Source organism: Histoplasma capsulatum (assembly GCF_000150115.1).
Source record: "Histoplasma capsulatum G186AR genomic scaffold supercont2.2, whole genome shotgun sequence".
NCBI lineage: Eukaryota > Fungi > Ascomycota > Eurotiomycetes > Onygenales > Ajellomycetaceae > Histoplasma > Histoplasma capsulatum.
Genome location: NW_025544802.1, coordinates 2,637,972 through 2,654,419, shown reverse-complemented (window position 1 = coordinate 2,654,419; position 16,448 = coordinate 2,637,972). Strand labels below are relative to the sequence as shown.

Below are 16,448 nucleotides of genomic sequence, written 5' to 3'. Positions count from 1 at the left end.
GGGATCGGTTTTGGGGATATTGTTGGGGTTTGGATTGGGATAGAGATTGGGATTGTTATTTGTGGGCGAGCTGGCAATGGTGTTGTTTTCTCCGTCCGTAGAGGTGGTTTTCGTCACGGAGTGTGTCGCTGCACGTTTAGCTACGGTGTTATTTTCTTTCCTATCACCATTACCATGAGGATCTTCTGGCGGTCCATCATGCATTTCATTTTCAGCTGCCATCTGCACATCACTTTTCTTCAGCGGTGATGGTGGCAGTGATGTCGATGCCGATACCGATGTCGATGTAACTTCTGATTCTAAATTTGACGTAGTTCTTGCCTCCGCAAGCTCAGGATAACCCGCGCACACAACGCAGCCGAGGCGGCGCGCGGTGGATCGAGCCCATTGAGCTGTTGGCCCTGATCCTGTGGGCTCAAGATATGGCCGGATGGCCTGAAGGGACGGGAAATTGTAGCCTGGGCGGAAGAGTTAGCAGGTCATAATTATCCATATTTCGTGGTTAAAGGGGGAAAAGGGGGAAGGGGGGGATATTATTGATGGACGCCATTGTAGTGCCAAAAGGAGTGATAGTCAATACCCATGTGGGTGGATGGATTTAGCATCATCGAACAAGTGGAGCGGATATGTGATATGAATGAATAGGGAGAGAGGCCCGGTTGAAGTCAATATTTCTCATCGGCGGGACCAAAAACAACCCCTCTCCCAACCACCCATACGCCCCAAGACAAATAAATTCAAAACACTCTCAATCAAACAAAACGAAAATGGATAGATAGGATCAATAAAAACAATCCATTACAGCTTACCCACCCGTAAACGCCATCTCTGGCAAAACCAAGACATCCAACAATCGTGCTGCAGCACCAGAGCCCACACGGCTACCAACAAGACTACTGCTCCTACTACCCTTCCATCCATCCCGTTCAGCTTCGTGCTTTAATCCCATCAACCTCTTCTCCAAATCATCTACCAGCGCATTTGCACGGCGGATATTGCCCTGCACATCGCCCAGCCGCGGCGACAGCTGGAGGATGGCGATTCGCATTTTGAGAATTCGTGTGAGGATATATGTATGTATACTCTGCTGTTAAAATTAAAGGGGAAAGCAAATAGAGAATGGCAACTAGGGCGAGTGTGCATGTACGATGGTGGTAATGTCTTTCTGGCGCGGTGAGAATGGAGATAGAAGAAGCATATTTCCAAATCAAGGGAAGGATTGTAAGGTCATGTGACCGAGTTACATCTCAAGGGGCTGGTGGATGAACGAATGACAGAAGAGGGGGAGTGGAACAGATTTGAAAAGAATGAACCGAGATAGATGAACAGGATGAGGTGTTGAACAGGCTGGTGACTCTGTAATTGAAATGGCAAAAGCCATCATATCATGTTTATGTGAGCACAGTAAGCTCCTATTAGGTTAACGCTCAATTTCATCAAGAGAAAAGATAGATCAAAAATCATATTTCCCCATTCCCTCTAAAATTTAAATTGATAAATGGAACCCGTCCAGATACTCATGCCCAACTAACGCAATTGAAGATAACCCCCAAGAAAAATATACGTACAGTCCATGAATACCCATCAAAGCGAACCTCCCACCAAAAACGCCAAAAGCCAGCAGAAGAACAAAATAGAATCCAAATATCGGAGGATATATAAAAACGCTCGATCGCTGTCAAGACTCGCATGCATAATATTCCCATAATTGACACCATCATCAGGGCTATCGTCGAAAAAAAAGAAAAGAAAAGATCACGTGTTTTCCTCCCGCTTCTGCCGTTTGTGTTTCCGTTTCTGCAATTTTCCATTTGACAACCTGACGCTACTCGGGCTACTCCCGCTACCAGGCGATGGTGACGATGCGATGGGCAGCGACGCAAAACCCTTCGCACCCGTTTGGCGGATCCTCTGTTCCGTGCGGGACAAAGTACGGCCAAGCCCCAGCGGCACTGTTGGCGCAAGAGCAACATCATATCCATTAACAAGGATGTGGCCGCCCTTCGTTTCCATAGAGCCGTCGGGCCCGATACTGGACCGACTGAAGCGTGGGGTGGAGACGGGGGACATCGACATCGACATCGACACGGAGTTCCGAAGCTCTGGGACATCGTGCCATAAAGCTTTTCCATGAGCGAGGGTATTGGCTGCCATGCGCGCCGCGGAGAAGAGGAGTTCGTCCTCGTTGATTGTCGATTCGGTGAGAGAACGGGATGCCAGTGGCAACGGTTGTGGCTGTGGTTGCTGTGAGGATCTCAAGTCGGAACGAGGACGGTCAAAATTGAGGAGTTCTTCGACGGTGAGCATTCCTTCTGATATCCGCCTGCTAGCTCCATACTGCTCCTTGCCAGTTTCATCCTCGTCTTCAGTGAAACCATTTTTCCGCTTCGCAATATCTTGTTCTATCAACTCTCTCCTTGCAGCGTCTTGGCGTGCGGCCTCGCGCTCCGCAGCCTCTCTCTTTGCGATTTCTAACTTTGCAGCACGGAGTTCTTCCTCTTGTTGTCTCGCCATTTCGCGCAGCGCAGCCTCACGCTCAGCCGCCTTTGCTCTTTCTTCCTCCAGACGTCTAGCACGTAGCAGTTCTTCCTCCTTCCTAGCCTTTTCAAGCCGTTCGAGCCTGGCAGCTTCTTCCGCCGCAGCTCGTCTTCGATCACGCTCCCGCTCGATTTCCCGCCGAGCTGCTTCTCTTTTCTCAGCCTCCCGCCTCTTCGATTCCATCTCCTCGGCATTTCTCTTCTTCTTCTCTGCTTCCTCTCTTTCGGCAGCTTCTCGTTCAGCTGCCTTCCGCGCTTCGACATCCTCATTTGATTTTCTGAGCGTATCGGAGGAACTTGTAAATTCAAACTTTGGCGCCGGTGCTTTGAAAGCTACAAGACAGGTCAGCTCGTCGATATATAGTGAACATCGACAATGAAGGTCACACAATAAAGTTCAATTGTCCTACTAAACTATAACATACCTGATGATTGCGCCGATGATGGGAAGGGTGAGGATGAGAATATACTCGAAGTAGGAGTTGGATTGGCTATTGGTTGGTCCTGCTTCAAAGTTGACGCTGCCGGAGTTGTAGAGAACATCGACGAGACGCCGTCAGCCTTGTTGGTTTGGTGATCAGCCCCAATTTTGCTAGGCTGGCCAAATAATCCCGAGCTCACAAAGGGTGCTGGTGGTGTAACTAAATGTCCATCAGCATCGGATACCGAATCGTATGGGGCGTTATACAGCATACTACCTTTATCAAAGATACTAGGCTGCTTGTCTGATTGGGAACTTGGGAAAGGCCTAAATAAGGGCTCACGAGGTGTTGCACTGGCAGTGGACTGTTCAGGAGCCATTGCCGTTTCTTCCGGTTTGGGTGGAGGCGTGAACGGTGATGAAGTCGATTGTGAAAATATTTTTGGGGGGCTGGGGCTCGTTGGTTTGAGGGCTGGGCTTATGGGAGCAGATGTCCCAGTTTGAGACTGCTGGCTACCTTTCTGCATGCCGAAGTTTGAACCAAAACTGGATCCCAGAGAAGATCCTAGGCTGGCGCCAAATGTGGAGGAGAAAGTTGGTGGATTTGGTTGAGGTGTGGATTGCGAAGGCGGAAATAGGCTTCTAGAAGGCTGACCAAAGCTTCCAAAGGCACTGGCGGGTTGTGCTGACGAAGGTGGTGCATCGACTTGCTGCTGTTGAGAGCTGAAAGTAGACTATAGACCAAATACCTCGTTAGCAAGCGCTACAAGCGGGTCGAAGATCTAACCAAGACAAAAACAATCAAGAATCCAGCATTGCGACATATGCAAGGGAATATTACCGATGCCATAATTCCCATAAACGGTGATTGGGCTTGAGGTGTGAAAGGCTGAGCGCTGGGAGATAGCTGTCCTTGCTTGGGGAGTAACGTTTGATGCGTAGATGGAACACTAGGCGAGAAATGATCCCTTGCGGCCACTTGAGCTAACTCATTCGTGGCGGACACTGGTTCCGCAACGCTGGGGAATGAAAACGTAGGCTTGAAAGTTCCGATAGTTCCTTTATCCGACTGCCAGCTCGTTGCATCATGCGTTTGAATTTCATCTTCATGATCACTAACAAACAGTCCATCTGACTCCATATTCTGTTTCGGATTTTGTTCCAATGTCAATTCGGTTGGTAAAAGGGATTGATCGATCATCCCGTGCCTGGAAGCTTGCAAAACGTTCATCCCAAGGATAAGCGCCACTAGAGTCCTTCCACAACGCTTAGATTCGACGTACTCGTATGAAAATGTTTGTTGGGAGGATGGCTGGAAGGCTATTTTATAACCAATCATTGATGGTTAAAGTAAGTCAGATTCACGCTCCTACAAGATCGATGAAATTATTGGCGGATAAAATCACGCACCGACAGAATCAAGCGGAAATTGGCCCCAATTTAGATACATCTGCCCGTCAGCATTCGTCGCAAACTGGAGCCCTTGTTCCTCGCAAAAATCAATGGTTTGATGGTTATCGTCAAACGCCAGTGTTCCAGTAAGCTCGTCAACAGTCCACTCTTGGTTCTTGTGTTGTTGGGAAATAGGGTGTCGACAATACGCTTTCCATATCGATCGGATTGTCGTTTGCCGGACCTGGTTAAAGTATATTTCTGCAATACACGCTAAGAGATATGGGACGCTAGGAGACTGAATAAGGCGGAAGAAGCGCGCATAGAGGCCTTGGGCAATTGCGTTCGGCCTTTTCGCATCCAAGGTGCCTTGGTATTCCCAAGCATTCCCAGCTGCAGCAAACAATTCAAGTGCAACCTGAACCCGAGGTGACCGTAACAATTCCCGAGGCCAGTTTTGTACTCGAGCTTCGAGATCGGGCCGCTGGTCGTGTATGGAGAACACAATGTAATAGGCTCGAAACTCGTCCTCGTTGGGAAACTTGATCAAATTTCGGTTGTCATCGTAGTAGTATAAGAGGGATAATAAGGTATTATTTAGCTGCTCTCGTTCTTGGTGGTGATCAAAGGGTTCCGAGTTTTCAGGACTGGACAGGAGATGGAGAGCTACGATGTGGAACCTGGCAATTCGTTCAAGACACTTCACTGCAATTGAGACATCTTGGACTTGAGTAAGTTGTTGAATAGATAAATCATTGCGAATTGAGCGTGTGCGATCCCAGAGAAATTTGTGGGTGGTAGCTAGAGTTTCGTCATCTTCTACAACATATCGTAGAAGATAATTCATCGTTTGAAGGAGGGTTTTTGGAGTTCTGATGTCTGAAGGTAACTGCTCGTCATAGCCAGCAGCAGATCTTCTGAATCTCTTAAGCATTTTGGCCTCAACTGTATGAGACACTCCAGATTCCTGATCGGTAAACTATAGTCAACCAGGTCAGCGTTCTGATAAAACTTGATGGGAGACGATGAAGAGCGTATAAGACCTTTTCACTCTTATCAACCATCTTTTGAACAATGCGTTCCACTCGTTCGAATTCGGGACACATTTCTGTACAAGTGCCTGTTGGAGTAATTGCACTTGTCAGGGATATTGGTTGATTCGGGTCAGCCATTTGTCCGGACTTCACGGCTTCTGTGCGCTGCCTAGCACGGTCAAGTTTCAACTAGAAAGCCCAATATCGATTAGCCGTGGACACACCAATTGGAGAAGCCAAATCATCCAAGCAAGAAATTACCTGCTCATAGCGACTATTATAATCTTGCGGTTTTCCGGATTTTGCGCTTCCACCTGAGAATTTGGCACTTTGCCTCTGTGGATCTCTTGAGCGGTCAGTGAAGGACCCATTCGTATTCGTGATTGAGCCGAATGGAGACGAAGGCCGTGATGACTGTCCACTCGAAGTCCCCGATCGCGAGCCGAATACCGGAGGAGCCTTTATACCATTTTCTTGGCCGCCTTTGGATCGAGATCCATTATCTAGGTTTCTCCTTTCAGCCCCTAAACCATTACAAACTTAGCAATGAATGTGACTCGTCTAGCTTGCTATTGTCATTACCTCGAAATGGCCCTGCATTTGACCTGCCTGATGCACCGGTCGGTTGCGCAGAAGTACCTGACATATCGCCCCGCCTCCCGCGTCCGCCTCGAGGCCCACCGCGGCTAGGTGCACGAGTTTTAGCACCTCGTGCACTATCATCAGTGCTAGGTGCAGGTTGCGATCCTCCAGAGCTGCCTCTCCATACGCGACCGCGAGAAGATGATGGGCCAGTGGTGCCTCGTTTGGAACCAGCAGGACCTGACAGCAAGGAGCCCCTCCACGTAACTGACATCGTGTACACTCTCGTCAAGGCCAAGATATCTGTTGTGTCATACGTTTAGATCATGATATGGAGAAAAGAAATAAGAAAAGTCGCATTAGGGGCAGCAAGGGGAATCGATCAGGAGGTGTGTGAGGGGTGGGGTTTCAAAGCCCTTAGGTCGAATCGGTAGAGGAAAGGAATCGCCCTGAATTGCCGGTATCTCAAAAATTCGGATTGGAATTTAAGTCGAATATGACCAAAGAAGACGAATTGGTCTTGGGACGTACTTCGTAATTCTTTTCAGTAAAAAGCGGTTTCACGCCGCGGAACGGCTATTTGCAAAGGAGCCGATATCGACCCATCCCACCCTGGCAAAAGAAAAAGGGGGGAATACGCAATCCCCTCTTAAGTCTGATATCCCTAGCAACCTCAAAATTTATATTTTTGCTCGTAGGGTCCCTTCAATATATAACGGGCGGGAATAGCAGCAGCGGAGAAGGAGGGAGAAAACCGACACAGGCTCCGCGGCCAAGACCTATCAACTATAAACATCGTAAGGAAAGTAAAGAAAGGTTAGCCTATGAGATCGTGAGATCAAACACTTTGATCAAAGCAATTTGAGCCTCGGGGGAATGAAAATGGCGCGGAGCTTGGAATTAAATATAGAACGTATGGAGCGAGGTGGAAGGTAGGAGAAGGCACCAAAATGCAAATGAAGCAGCACAAAGCAGGTACTCAACAGCAAGATACGTTATACCTGTGGTATGCGAACGTTATTACCAGTCCGCCGCTTGGCCTCTTTTTGACGCTGGCGCTCGAGGATGGAAAGGAACTCACGCGGAGGGATAAGTCGGAGGTTTATGTCCGCAAAAACGTCGCAAGCCAGAAAAGAGGCCGGGTGGATGCTTGTGGAGAATCAGTGATGTACATTTATTTGTGACATGTAAGGCGGATTCCCTGTTGCTTTTGTAGGCCGGACAGCAGCAGCCTCCGCGACGGCCGTGAATGTTGGGATGAAGATATGGGGAAGCGTTTTGGAATCCAACGCTAGGCTATTCTGGGCAATGCAGAGAATGCCAGGAACAGCGATTGCACTCAACATCGATACCCGTGGGACTGTAGTCCCTTAATCAACCACGTACCATTTCGGGTGCAAGTCAAGGCGTATATGTACCAGATGTATCAACAAGGAAAGCCACACCTCCGAGTGAGTGTACGAAAAGCTTCCATTTTGCCGTTGTTTTTGTTGTTTGCAGCGTGTTTGGCGCTTAACTTACAGCTAAATCGGCTAATTTAGACTATCTATAATTGAAAGTGAAGCAGATATTCTCAAGCTCAAAAAGACAACGAAAACGCTGAATGTTGTAGAAAATGACATGCAGAAAACGATATTAACGTGAAGAAAAATTTCAACAAATGCACCACGTCTAGCAAGATAGCAACATAGTCCTCCACGTTTTCTTTGTCCCCGTATCTGAGTCACAATATCAACAGCCATATCACGAAAGTGGCAGATAATTCTAAAATCGGCCTCCCCTAAATAATCATAAAGACCAAAAAACCACGTAGTAGTAAATCACAGCCCAAAGCCAACAAATCAGGCCCAGGCACCAACCAAACTCATGCCAAGAGCACCGAGGAAAACGAGGAAACAAGCGGTAACGCGCCTTTTGCTACGCAGCGTGCGCCAGCTCGCATCGCTCAAGAAGTCCTCGGCTAGTAACTCAACCAGTGATGCGAAAAGAAGCAGACCGGATGAGATAGCGTTCATGACGCCGACCATTATCAGGCCGACTTCTGAGTTCGGATCGTAGAGGGTGTGTGTTGCCAGGCCGATTGCTTGGCCCAGGGGTGTTCTGTGGAGATAATTAGAATGCATTTTCGAAAATTGCAGATTGATGGAAGGGAATTCATTATATTTGGTTGGGAGTGCGGGGGGGGGGGGGGGGGGGGTGGGCAAACATACGTGCAGCCATATGCAAGAGCCATGAGCCATGGTTGCGATTTCTTATGGCTCCAGTCAATCGCCGCTATGCGCGAGCCGAGCGCCAGGCCCTCGAAAGTTTCTGCAATTTCATTAGTCTCGTTTCGGATCCTCCCAAAAATCAATCCGGTCTTGTTTTGAAGGGGTATGGGGAAGAAAGGGATACGGAGGGAAGGAGGCAGGGGGAGGGGGAGACATACGATGAAATGCAATAGCGATTAACAAAATCATGAAATCGCTCCCGACCGACACCGCCAACGCCATCCCAATAAAAACACTGTGAAACAAAATCCCCATCTCCAACAACATACACTGCAGCACAGCCTTCTTATGCCGCTGCTCCGGCGTCAGCTGAATCGAGGATTCGTCATCATCACTCAGCACCTTGTTGTCATCCGTAACGGTCTTGCCATTCTCCATCATCGGCGGTTCTCCTCGATCCACTGTCTGCATCCGTTCCATCTCTACAAGATCTGCATTAAGATGCGCTAACTCACGACCAAGACTACTCGAATTGCCACTTAGCGGCCGCTCCCGGCGCATCAAGGCATTCACACCGGTCGTATCGGTCTTCAGCTTCTCCAGACGACTGTCCTGTTCAGAATCGCTGCGAGCAGCACAACTCCCACGGCCATCCTCCATGCCGCCCTTGGTGTAAATCTCCGTATTCCCTGCATTGCCACAACAATGCCTCCCAGGACTGAATACCATCTCCACAACCGTCACCAGGAACAAGGCAGCCATCGCGATCGCGCCTGGAATGGGCTGGTAGTCATGTGTCCAGAAACGGGACAGGCAGGGGTCATTCAACGAGCCGAAGGCGGTAGGTAATAGATGGACAAAGGCCGTTGCGATCAGGACGCCTGTGCCGAAGTGGCGGACGAGAAAGAGGAACCAGGACGGGATGCGGAGGAAGCTAAATTTGATGGACATGAGTGGGAATGAGCAGGCCAGGGAGGAGATGAACAGGATGATTAGCAGGCTCCCGACGTGGAGGGGCGTGTTGTATTGGCTTTCGGTAGCCGGGTTGTTGGAGCAGGTTCCGCGGCGCTGGAGGCCGCGGGTGGGCAGCTTATTGGCCAGCTTTGATTTCACGGTCGATGCTTGGAGTAGATTAACTTTGCGTGTTCATGTGAAAGGAATAAATCAAATGAAAGGAGTAAATGACAAAAGACATATATATTCAGACACGAGGGAGAAATGAGTCGCTTCTCCGCCAATCAGGGGCGTTTTTTGAAACACAGAGATGTCTCAGCACCTACCATAGGAAAGTACAGCACTTCCAAAGGAAAAAGATAAAGTTGCAAATAATAAGACCAACGCAATTCGCCAGATCCAAGCTCGGTTCCGACGGGATCGTTGGTATATCCCGATAGGCCAACTGGTAGCATGGCCTTTTCCCGGGAGGAGAGCACGGGTGAGAGAGTAGGTGTCTGCAGTTATCATGTTAGCGGGAATATTTCTACTATTCTCAGCTTAATTCAAGAAAGGTTTGCACACACACACGCATATATATATATAATATGCGTGTATGCATACAAATCAAAAAAATACCTTCTTTATTCGAAAAAGGACAACCTGACTCCGCACCCCGCTCTGAGCGCACGGGGGGACGATGATTCTCGGACGGCGGTCTCCCCATTAAACTATCGGGATTCTGAGTAGAATCGCAACGCAAATGCGAATCCCGATTCCTGTACGATCGGGAATTTACAGTTCCATTGAGGTCCTCGCAAGTGGTCAGATCAGCCGTCAACGATGGTGGATTCTGGTTCCATTGTGGATGGCCTGGAGATTCATCCGTTCGCGATGGGCAGTTCATGACTGGCGACGTCGACGACGACGACGGGCAGAAGAAGAGAAGGTGCTGTTTAAGTGCTGTTTGTGGGGGTTCTGTGCATTACTCGATGGGGGGGGTATCGAAAAAAAATATATGATATTTATGGTGGTTGGGGACGAAGGTGGCCCCGTTGTGTTTTAAAAGCGTTCCATTCCCCGCCGGCGGAAGCCGGGTGCAGATTACTCCAGAAAGCTTGGACTGCGGTCGGCGGATGTCAGGAGAGTCATTACTAATAAGCCATGCCAAAACCCGCCTTGTACTGCTAATAATAGCGGGAATGGTGGCTTTTTCCCAGGTTTTGAAGGTCCATCCAAGCGCAAAGATATATTTTCTACAACGCGCACCGGGCCACACTGCCGCAACTGGTGCAAATGTTGATACATAACGTGTTCTGATCTAAATTTAGTTGAAAATCCATATCAAAGCGGGGGCCCTCTACCGTTGGGTCTTTTGCCGCCGCTTATTTTTTTTGGCCTGCAAACATCCAATTCCTGTGGTTCAAGTTGCGTCTATTATCCGCACAGCCTATGCTTTGGTTGGCTGTAATAAGCGGGGCTGAGCCCCTGTGGTTAGTTCCATGGCTGCACTGAGTATACGAGGTAATGATTGGATGGAGATTATCCGAAAAAGCGGGGCAACCGCTGCAGACATGTGTTGCGAAAAAAAAAAAAAAATCCAATTCTAGAGTAGCCGAGATAACGGTATATACAGTGTCCTGCTTGTTGGCAACTCTCTATAAGGCCAGTGGCCTGTTTGTCACGTGTCATATGTGGTCACGTGATTTCATTCATGCCTTACCAGCAAGATATACTTTTTATCATATCAATTGGTATGCCAGGTCAAACGTCTTCAAAATTCCTCCCCTGCCAGCTAACCTAGTACATGACACCTATATCTAAGCTTATATCCGAAGAAAAAGGGACGAAATCACTATCAACCCTTAACCATTTAAGGATTTGCCTAAATGAGTTCGCACAGGACAAGCTAAGAAGACCCTCCGCCCAAGCTCAACGGCTATCTTCTGGTGAATCTGGATCGCGGGCAGATGTAAACATGGAGGCGGGCCACATGTCCCCCTAGTCGTGGTCCCTATCTGCCAAGCATTCAGCCCGTTCCTGTGCCTGTGGCTTCGCTGTTTGGAGAGGGCATTAGAAGTTTCCATCACTTCCTTGCTTACCTTTTTAGTGAAGTAGGCACCGATGGGTTCATTTTTTATAAGTTTCGTTTTCAACGAAACTCCTATCTGCTACTAACTTACTATCTTCATTCTGCAGCGGCAGAGTTTTCTTGAGCTAACTTGTAAGATTCCTCCCCACGAGGGGGGCGCGCCATCTTGGCTTCTAACTAGATAATGGTAGATATCAATGCAACACAGGGCGTACTGTACCTTTTTTGAAGCCTTTGTTACTGATGGATATACTCCCACGGCCATCCCCTTTGGGTATATACCCAATCGATATTATTACTTCTATACTTTCTCTCTGTGATATGCAAGCAGATTCTACGGTAGCCAGATATTTGAAATATCCCATCATCGAAAAGGAACACCCAATGACGGCCGTTCGACCTGGACCTCAAAGGGGCGTTCCATATTTTCAACCCTGTAAAGTCCATTACCTGGTGTGAATCATGCATATACGTACATATATATATCGTGAGGAATAGGTGGCGGCTACCTTGAGGATTGATCCTTTTGGCGTAGCGCTAAAGCCTTCCACAAGATTTGCATGTTTTACACCTGTTTTTTTTTTTCTTAATAAGAATATCTAGACTAACTAGTTCTAATTTGAAAGATCTAAACTGGAACTATTACAATGAGAAGAGCGTGTGAACTTTTGTTGATGGCGAATGCAATACATGAAAAATGATATTTCCGGCCTAGAAATTGACCGGAACAGGCAATGGAATTGGGGTTTAAAAAACCATTGACTGATATATAACCAAGAAGATTCAACACAGAAAGGAGAAGGAGAAGCAGTAGTAATTGTCTCTGAGCTCTGAAGATAGCTGGAGCACAGCCCCATAGGCCATGAGCCTGTGATCTATTCCGAGACTTGAAGACCCAGGACATCTAGAGGCGCACGCGCCGTGGTTACAACTTACCCGTGCTCGGAAATGAATCGAAAGCTTGGAAAGGACGGCTAACACTCATGGCAATTTCTAGAGTGTTCTTTTCTGTTGCTCTATGTTTCTATTTACTTGATCACAAATTCCTATATAGTAAAGTTGAGGATTCACAACGAAGCGGGAATGAATTCTGCACCGGTTCCACAGGAACTGCAGCCGTCAAGACAACGGGGTCGAAGTAGCGGAATGACGCACTCAAAATATGCGGGCCACTTGCAGAATTTGAGAAGTTGCCCAAAGTATTGAAACTCCTTTTATAAAATATATATAGTTAACTAGTTAATTGATATATTCTTACATGAAAATCTCTGTTTGTGGTTAACTCGTTAACTATGAAAATGGATCATATTACCAATAATGCTTTACAAAACCTATGCACGTTCGTTTTTGGTGGTGATTGCATGAAAATGGTCCACTGAGTTATGGTAACAAATTTGCTCTCAACATTCGCTTTGTAATGCTCGTGAGAAGGTCTTGTTCTGTTGGAACTGAGAAACTCCAACAAAATGTCATCCCTTCTCCCCAATCTCTAATTGAATGGAAACCCTCACCACAATCATGGTGCCTTTTTGCGGCAGAAAAATCATATTTGAAATAGTTTAGCGTCTAAACACATTGGGTGGTCAGGGAGTTTTGGTCATGACCCTCTGAAGCCTAACTACAATCCCCATCCAGCATCTATCAAATGGGGTTGTTTAGGGCATAATTATTCGTGCCTTGATCAGATACGGAGGACAACTTTTCTCCGTAACTCAACTAACTTAACTCATCTGGGTATGGTCGCCTTTACATTACACTAATTTAGTATGAGAAAGAACAGTGCATTTTATGTTTGTCTTGTTTGTCTGACAAAGTCACTTCTCATACTAGATTAGTTGCTGTGGTACAAAGTGATCCAGAGCTTGTCGCGCCAGCATTCACCGCTTTTCCATTCTCGGGATACTGCCGCTGCGGAGCATTGCACCGGAAAACTTTTTGTTGCTTTTCTTCAGTTTTTCTTTTCCTTCTTCTCCCCCCCTTTCCGCCCCCTCCCCGAAGAGGGGCGAATTGCCGGTTGAGGGCCCGTTACTACCACTTCGACATCAATCAACATGAAATACATTTTGGTTTCTGGAGGTATGTTTTTTTTAACCTTGTGGTTATTGTGTGCTTTTTGGCGAATGGCGCGTCGCTAACACAATCGCGTGTAGGTGTCATCTCCGGAGTTGGCAAGGGCATCATTGCCTCCAGCACTGGGCTTCTCCTAAAGACCCGTGGTCTGAAAGTGACCAGTATTAAGATAGACCCGTATATGAATGTTGATGCTGGGACTATGAGCCCCACCGAGTTGGTGTTCCCCCATATGAACCACACTCTCGTCCCCCGCAAAATCCTAAAAGGAGAGCAACAAAGGACTGACTGGCAGCCAGGCATGGGGAGGTGTATGTCTTAGATGACGGTGGGGAGGTTGACTTGGATTTGGGAAACTATGAGCGCTATTTAAATATTTCTCTGAGCCACGAACATAATATTACCACTGGCAAAATCTACCTACATGTTATTGAGCGTGAACGCCGTGGTGACTATCTTGGCAAAACAGTCCAAATCGTACCGCATCTGACAGATGCCATCCAAGACTGGATTGAACGTGTGGCTAAAATTCCCGTTGATGAATCCGGGCAAGAGCCGGACGTGTGTATTGTCGAGGTAATTTTCTCTCCAGAGGCCTCCGTATTTCTCACAAATTTTCGGCATTTAACGTCTTTTTTTTTTTTTGTAAATCACAGCTCGGAGGCACGATCGGAGACGTGGAGTCAGGTGTCTTTTTTGAGGCCATGCGTCAGCTACAGAGACGAGCCGGAAAGGGAAATTTTCTGCAAATCCATGTTTCTTACGTTCCCGTAATACCGCCTGGTGATGGCGAGCAGAAGACGAAGCCAACCCAACGGGCGATCAGCGATGTCCGGAGTGCAGGTCTCAGTCCAGACTTGGTATATCCTACTCTTTTGAATTCCCCTCACACGCTTCCGTATTTTAGCTGATTGTTATAAACCTCTCCCAGATTGCTTGCCGCTGCGAGAGACCTCTCGAGGACCAAACAATTGTCAAAATCGCCAATGCATGTCAAGTTGATCGAGATCAGGTCCTCACAGTCCACAATGTTTCAACAACCTATCATGTTCCTGTGCTTCTTGAGAACCAAGGTGTTCTTTCGACCATAAACCGTGTCCTTCAGCTTGAGAGCATCAATATACCTAAAAATCTTCTGCAACAAGGTATCGCTACGTGGACTTCATGGAAATCCCTAGCAACAGCTCAGGATCACATACAGGAGACCGTGTCCATTGCTCTTGTTGGCAAATACACATCCCTCCACGACTCCTATATGAGTGTGAGCAAATCGTTGGAACATGCGGCTATGCACTGTAAACGGAAAATCAACCTTGTCTGGGTTGATGCATCCCATTTGGAAGAGACGACGCAGGAGAGCTCCCCCGCAGAATTCCATAAAGCATGGCATGTCGTCTGTATGGCAAACGGCATCCTAGTCCCTGGAGGCTTCGGCCATCGGGGGACGGAGGGAATGATCAAAGCTGCCAAGTGGGCGCGCACCAACAACATTCCCTACCTGGGTATTTGCTTAGGGATGCAACTAGCCGTCATCGAATTTGCTCGTAACGTCTGTGGTCTAGACGCAAATAGCCAGGAATTTGACGAGCACCACTCAACCCCGGCAATCGTCTACATGCCTGAAATCAACAAGGAAAAGATGGGTGGGACAATGCGATTGGGCAAGCGACCCACCATCTTCCAGCCTGACACAGAATGGTCCCGTCTTCGAAAGTTATACGGCGACACCCCCGCCATCTGGGAGCGGCACCGTCATCGCTACGAGGTCAATCCCAAGATGGTGGAGGCGCTGGAAAAGGCCGGGCTGACGTTTGTCGGCAAGGATGAGAAAGGTGAGCGGATGGAAATCATCGAGCTCAAGGAGCATAAATGGTATGTTGGCGTGCAGTTTCACCCAGAGTATCTCTCTCGCGTGCTTGCGCCTAGCAAGACGTTCCTCGGTTTCTTTGCTGCCGCTGCAGGTTGTCTTGAAGAGATCACCGAGTCGTACAAGGATCGCCATGACCTTAGCCGCCAGGAAATGGACCCTGGTTTGATTCCAGTGCGGTAGTCGAATTCGGACAAGGGACTGAATGGGTGGAAGAAGTAAAATAATGAAACATATACTTTTGATTGATTAATTGGGGCGCAGGGCTAGTTCTTTTGTACTCGTCGTTATATTGTTCAAACATGCACATGTTAAATGTATACAATATAGAAATAAATGTCTTCACACATATAAAACCCGTAGGACAAATGGGAATTTATGATTGGAAATGGAATCACAGATTTCACCCCATTCCCCCCCCGTGCATTATAATTTCTTGACTCTTTCTACTTACTCTTTCTTGTAGTTAACATAATTGCCCCCGGGACGGAAAATTTTCGAAGTTATACTTAACAACGTATACTCGGGGCCCACTTTCAAAGTCCAACGGCTCAAACATAACATGCCGAGTGATCTCTTCACAAGGCCTAGAGCCCGAATAGGACGCCACGAAATTCAGGTAGGAATATTATTGAGTTTCTGGTATTACATTTATCCAGCTAACTAAACTAAATAAGTTGGAGCATGCCCTTTAATCTCGTGGGTTATTGTAAAGGGACAAAAGGATAAGATAAGATGCGTCAAGTCAGGTAATTTCGTTTGGGCACATAATCCAAGGGAGGAAAAAAAAGTAACGTAGACAGGGGATAAGCAGCTTTTATTTGCGTTTTGTTAGGACGGACTGAGGGGACAAGTGAGGGAGAGGGAAGAAGGCAAGAACGGTTTGCGATTTTCTGACAATAGCTTTTATAAACGGCAAGAAGAGAAAAGGCAAGATGTTATTAACTGATAGCCAGCCAAGGCCTGATGCAGATAAAAATTTCACAATCCAGAGCAAAGACAAAACTGCAGCGACATAACCAATACGGTTCAATCGCATGAACCGGACAAATATAAACGTGTGTTCCTCTGATGTGTTGAACCTGTTGCTTGCTTTCTTATTTGGGACATAGGTTGGAGTGACGATATCTCCGTAGCTGGAACTTATGAGTTCCATGGGGGATTAGGAGAAATTCCGTGATTTGGTGGTAGTTTAGTGAAGGGGAATGGAGGTGAGGGTGTTGCGGGAACGTATGTACGTTATAGTAAAGAAACCATACATATAACGCCAGAACGGAAAACAAGGAAATTGGATAAGAGATGAAAATCAC

At 47.4% G+C, this 16,448-nt stretch overlaps 4 protein-coding genes across 4 annotated transcripts in view; 1 reads left to right on the top strand and 3 right to left on the bottom strand.

Annotated features, from left to right (window-relative positions):
- HCBG_02085 (uncharacterized protein) overlaps positions 1-1,048 on the bottom strand; it is a gene marked incomplete at both ends in the record, with an annotated part of 1,892 nt that extends 844 nt beyond the window's left edge. Inside the window, 2 exons of the mRNA XM_045429134.1 lie at positions 174-458; positions 814-1,048. Of these exons, the coding sequence (XP_045290920.1) occupies positions 174-458; positions 814-1,048 (520 nt within the window). The remainder of the gene's footprint in view (positions 1-173; positions 459-813) is intronic.
- A 707-nt stretch (positions 1,049-1,755) lies between these two features.
- Positions 1,756-6,240, bottom strand: HCBG_02084 (MCM3-associated protein; the record flags this gene model as incomplete). Its single annotated transcript, XM_045429133.1, has 6 exons — positions 1,756-2,870; positions 2,963-3,692; positions 3,800-4,278; positions 4,369-5,329; positions 5,646-5,887; positions 5,967-6,240. The coding sequence occupies 6 exons, from the start codon at positions 6,238-6,240 to the stop codon at positions 1,756-1,758; spliced, it is 3,801 nt and encodes a 1,266-aa protein (XP_045290919.1).
- Positions 6,241-7,807: 1,567 nt separating this feature from the next.
- On the bottom strand, positions 7,808-10,016 carry HCBG_02083 (uncharacterized protein; the record flags this gene model as incomplete). Its single annotated transcript, XM_045429132.1, has 5 exons — positions 7,808-8,066; positions 8,177-8,276; positions 8,395-9,297; positions 9,516-9,627; positions 9,801-10,016. 5 exons carry the CDS (start codon positions 10,014-10,016, stop codon positions 7,808-7,810), a joined length of 1,590 nt encoding a protein of 529 aa, XP_045290918.1.
- Positions 10,017-13,252: 3,236 nt separating this feature from the next.
- On the top strand, positions 13,253-15,321 carry HCBG_02082 (CTP synthase; the record flags this gene model as incomplete). Its single annotated transcript, XM_045429131.1, has 5 exons — positions 13,253-13,277; positions 13,352-13,487; positions 13,571-13,847; positions 13,928-14,131; positions 14,203-15,321. The coding sequence occupies 5 exons, from the start codon at positions 13,253-13,255 to the stop codon at positions 15,319-15,321; spliced, it is 1,761 nt and encodes a 586-aa protein (XP_045290917.1).
- Between the last annotated feature and the right edge of the window lie 1,127 nt (positions 15,322-16,448).